The sequence below is a fragment of the Oryzias melastigma genome, linkage group LG7 (assembly GCF_002922805.2).
Source record: "Oryzias melastigma strain HK-1 linkage group LG7, ASM292280v2, whole genome shotgun sequence".
In the NCBI taxonomy this organism is placed as follows: Eukaryota; Metazoa; Chordata; class Actinopteri; order Beloniformes; family Adrianichthyidae; genus Oryzias; species Oryzias melastigma.
The window spans coordinates 9,897,125-9,901,746 of NC_050518.1; the positions used below are offsets into that span (position 1 = coordinate 9,897,125).

General features: G+C 36.7%; 1 protein-coding gene across 2 annotated transcripts in view; it reads left to right on the top strand.

Moving 5' to 3' along the window:
- Positions 1-4,622, top strand: part of camkvl (CaM kinase-like vesicle-associated, like) — a 55,227-nt gene that overhangs the window by 10,789 nt on the left and 39,816 nt on the right. The window contains exon 1 of one of the 2 annotated variants that reach the window (XM_024293087.2): positions 707-884. The exons of the other annotated variant lie outside the window; for it this stretch is intronic. Within the exon in view, the coding sequence (XP_024148855.1) occupies positions 789-884 (96 nt within the window). The 5' untranslated portion in view covers positions 707-788. Of the gene's footprint in view, positions 1-706; positions 885-4,622 lie in introns of those variants that run through there. 2 annotated transcript variants of the gene reach the window in all.

The following is a 4,622-nucleotide window of genomic DNA, read 5'->3' on the forward strand; positions in this document are numbered from 1 at the left end:
ACACTTTAAGACCCACTCTGATCATCTTTTGAGCTATTTTATTAGCGTTCTCAGCGGTCTTTTAATTAGAATTATGCTGTTTTTAACCAAAATCAAAAAGCCTGTGTGGTTTTCTAGAATATAGTTTCTGCAGAGCTGTCCCACTAGCTTACAACCCCTCACAACCCCAATCTAACATTACCAGTGCAACAAAAATGAGGAGCAATATTGGAGCTATCCAGCCATGCAGTTACGAGCAAGATGCCAACCAGTGACCTGCATTCAGGAGAGGCAAGGGAGGCTGTCCCTCACCTGCAAATATATAAGTATAGCTTATAAAAATACTTTTACCCAGCCAGTAACACCAAGAGAGCCCCATATGGTTTAAAAGTAGGCAAAAAATGTGGGCCCCTATTGGGTTTGTCTGCAGTTCTCGTGGTGGCCCCACCTATGTTTGCCCTTGCTGGCTGGGCATTAAATAAGATGAAACATTTTTTTCATCATTAAAAATAAAATAAAATATTATTCTTTAGACGTGCCTATTCTATGATTTCTTTTTCTCTATGGGTTTTCAATGTTTCTTTGGTTAAAAAAAGAATTTTAAAAGAAAGTTACCTGATCAAATTCACGAGAAATCAGCAGGTAAGGGAGCGGCAGTATGCATGCTTCAAGGCAGAGGGCGCTGGTGAGCCCAGAGAATGTGACACTGTGGCTAAAAAATAATAGAGTAAGAACCATACAGTTTAGCGGTAGCAAGTCAGGTGTAACCATCCAGATATTCTTTAATATTGTTTAGCATAATTTTCTAAATGGAGGATTACATGTCTGAACTTAGACTCATTATCTTCATTGAGACAGACAGATTTTTAAAAGTGAATAAAGAAAAGGAAGACGTCTACAAACAGGTTAGTCATGTGTTTCTTCAGAAGGAGCTGCGAACAGACTTCATTTATAAGTAAAAATAAATCAATAACAACAATTTTAGTGATTATGCTACAGGTTGTAAATGAAAGAAAAATGTTGAAATTGAAGGGGAGTAATTGAAATGAAAATCATACCTGAATGCTTTCTAGATAAACATAAAAACATGTTTTTTTGTGTTTACGTTTATAGCTAAAGTCTCCATCCCATAATCTGTCTGTCTGTTTTCACTTTACACATCTATTAGTCTAAGTTTATTTTTCAGTTTTGAGGCTTGGTTGTCTGCACTCTGAAGTGTGCATTCCTGTGGCTTGTCAGCGGCTAGTCAAATACATCATTATACTGAATGTGATGGGTAATCTTTTAACAAAGTCCAAACCCATTTACTGTAGAAACAGTGACAGGTGGTCTCTTTGCTTGTCTCTAAAAAAAACAAATGGTACTGAGCTGAGAGTCTACAGGCAGTTGGGAAACAGGGTTGTTAGGCTGACTCATCAAAGAATAAGCTACCAGAAGAAAAAGCAAGAAAGAATAATGACATAAATTACAAAGAAGGAAAAAAATAACCAACCTTACCTTCCCATTGGCTTTTGCCATGTTTTTTTTAATGAAAAGTTGTGTATAAATGCATTTTTTAAAAATAATGTTGCATGTATTCCAGTTTTTAGGAGTTTTTGAGGTTTTCTGCAGCAGCTCCTTGCAAAAATATGTTGTTTTTTTTTAACGCAACATCCTGAACTAACAGCACAGGTAATTCCTGCTAGCAAAACATGCAGTAAACCGAGAGCACAAGTACCCAACGAAGACTGAACAAAAAAGAAAAAGTCAGGGTCACCCACAAGAGCTTGCATAACATTTGCAGCAAACAAACCAATGTAGGTTTTTATTTCCCATACAAAATGGAAGTTCAAGGGCAACTTTTTCTCTCAATACAAGTCCCACATCTGTTACCAGTGGTAAGACATTCTGAACTTACAGCAGAGCAGATTGTAAAGCTTTTTTCAATTTCTATCATGGTCATTTTGACTCTGACTTTAACACTATTTTCCATGATGTATTCTTTTGGTTTACACCACAACCTCTAAAGACTCACTCGTTTTTGGTGTTTTTAACATGCTCTTGTCACATTTCGGAGGAGATTCATGAACAACGCTAAGCTTAAAATTGTTTTTCTGAGTATTCCTTCATTCAAATTGCTGTGAAGGAGTAGAAAAATCTACCTACAGCGGCAAGCCACCTCTCTGTACTGCTCCATCCCGATGCATCCGCTTTTTTAAGAGATTAGATTTATGTTCGTCTTTGTTTTCCTCGTCTGAGCTGGCATCTAGCACAAATCTGTACGCCTTGATAGCAACAGTTTTGCTCGCCATTTTTTGAGAGGGACCTGGTTGCAGGCAAGATGGCGCCCAAACACAACATTAAACTCATCATTAGGTGGAGGTGGAAACTTTGCAATCTATACTAGAAGATTCTTATCCATAACCGTAGCCTTTACCCTAATCCTAACACCACAACCCGGTTCCGGTGTTTTAGTATAGGGGAGAATCGTTGACTTAATTCAAACTTTGGTCATGTTGTTTACTCCGGCCAGATCCTCTTGATTTTTTTGCCCCAGAAAATGTCAGCTTGGGGTTGTCAGTGGATATAAAATAGTGGAAGAGAGTGAAAACAAATGGATGATGGGAAGTGGGGGCGGAGTTACTGCGCACCAACAGTCCACCCACAAGTCAGAGGTAAATTTTTAATGAACTACTGTCGTAAAAAAACATTGTTTTATGATTTTGCAAAAATAATAATGATAATAATAATAATAATAAAATAAAATAAACATTATAATAATATAAGACCTCTAATAACGCTTTCACAATAGATCTAAAGACAATCCATGAATCAATTTCATGGCATATTGAACTTTTGCAACAAGAAGCTGTTCAGTCTTACTCTTTAATGTCAGCACGTGTCAATTGCTAATATTTTTTGGCATAAATAGTGGAATTTTGAGAAGTTTTATTTGCTGAAATGAAAAAGAATTACTGCTGAATGAATGAAGCAGCACTCTTATCTTATCATTTGATAATTGTGGGCACATTTTCCCTCAAATAATAAAGAAGTAGATATTCCCTGGTCTACTTACCACCAATCACTCTGCAGGTAAACTGGATGTTTAAGGTGTGAGCTGTGTACCCACACAGTTTAAAAATAGAGGAGGCCCTGAAAGTCCTACACAACGCTTCACAGCAGAGACCTATCGGTTGAAATCGTCTCCAGCCTTATGACGCCCATCCAAAACTTCAATCACTGCTCCCTTCTCCTCCTCTTCTCTGGCCTTCCTCTTTTCTCTTCTTCTCCTCTTACCCTCTCCAGGGAAGGGATTTAGCTTCTATAAGTCTTCTATCATACTCAGCATTTCACAAAAGCATTTTTCCCCTCTCCCAGCGCACGTACACACATCTGACTTTCTCACAGAATACTTCTCACTTTGATTCCCTCGCAGTCTTCACGTCTGTCGTCTTCTGCGCTTTATCTTTCCACCTCATTTCTCTTTTTTCACTTGTCATCCTCATTTCAGTCTTTTCTTTTACTCTGAATGCTAATCTTTGTCGGCGTGGCACAAGTGCTCACTTTCTTTTCCTCATCAGTTTTGTTTCTCTCCATCTTGCTTTCACTCAAAACAATATTGCACCTCGTGTACTTTTCCTCTTTAAATCTTTATCTTCCTTTGCTTCCAACAGTTAAATCCTAGTTCACAGGGTAAAATTTGAAATTATTCTTTAAGACCCACTCTAATAAAATTTGGTTTTAGGTGTTTTTTAGCATGTTCTTGTGGCATTTTTCTCATGATAGTGGACATGTACTGAACACATAGAAAACTGAGCTTAAAATGCATTTCTGAGATTTTCTTTATTCGTATCGTTGCGAATGAGGAAAATGCCATTTAAAAAAGCCTGTAGCTGTGACATAGAAACTACTACACAAAGTCCTGCTCCACTCCATTCTGATCCACTTGCAGACAAATAGATCCATGTACAATGGTGAGGACAGGTCCCCAAAATATTGTCCCCTCCCTTTAGTACAATGCCAGATTTCTACTTTGTATCTCATTAGTGAATCAAAAAAAAAAAAGAAAGGAAAAAAAAACTTACTAATAAAATATATTATATTTTTGAATGTTTCATAATTTTAATTTTTGTAGGGGTCTTTTGTCTTGCTTTCGGTTTTAAAACTGGAAAATGTTGTATGTAAGGCCCTTTGAGTCACTTTAGTTAGAAGAGTTCCATAGAATTTGATTTGATTTGATTTGATTCGATTTGATTGAGCTGGGGAACTCAATTATTGCTCGCCATTTTTGTCGCACAGGTAATGTTATTTTGGGGATGTGAGTGGCTGTAAGCTAGTGGGAGAGTTTGTAAACAGATGGATGTAAACAGTTTTCTATTGAACTCCTGCCGCCCTGCAGAAACTATGTCCAAGAAAACCACATCTTTTTTTTTTATTTTGTTTGTTTGTTTATGTTATTTTTTTGGGCTAAAACTACATAATTAAATTAAAGATCCCTTGGACCGCTTTCAGAATAGATCAACAGATGATTGAGTTTGGCTTTAAATCCTTGTCCATCGGATAAATAAAAGAACTTTTATAAAAATTGTATTCTTTTTGCTACCAGTTGCATCATGACTTGCTATTTAAGAACAAAACTTAAATAGTCTTTTTTTTTTTTTTTT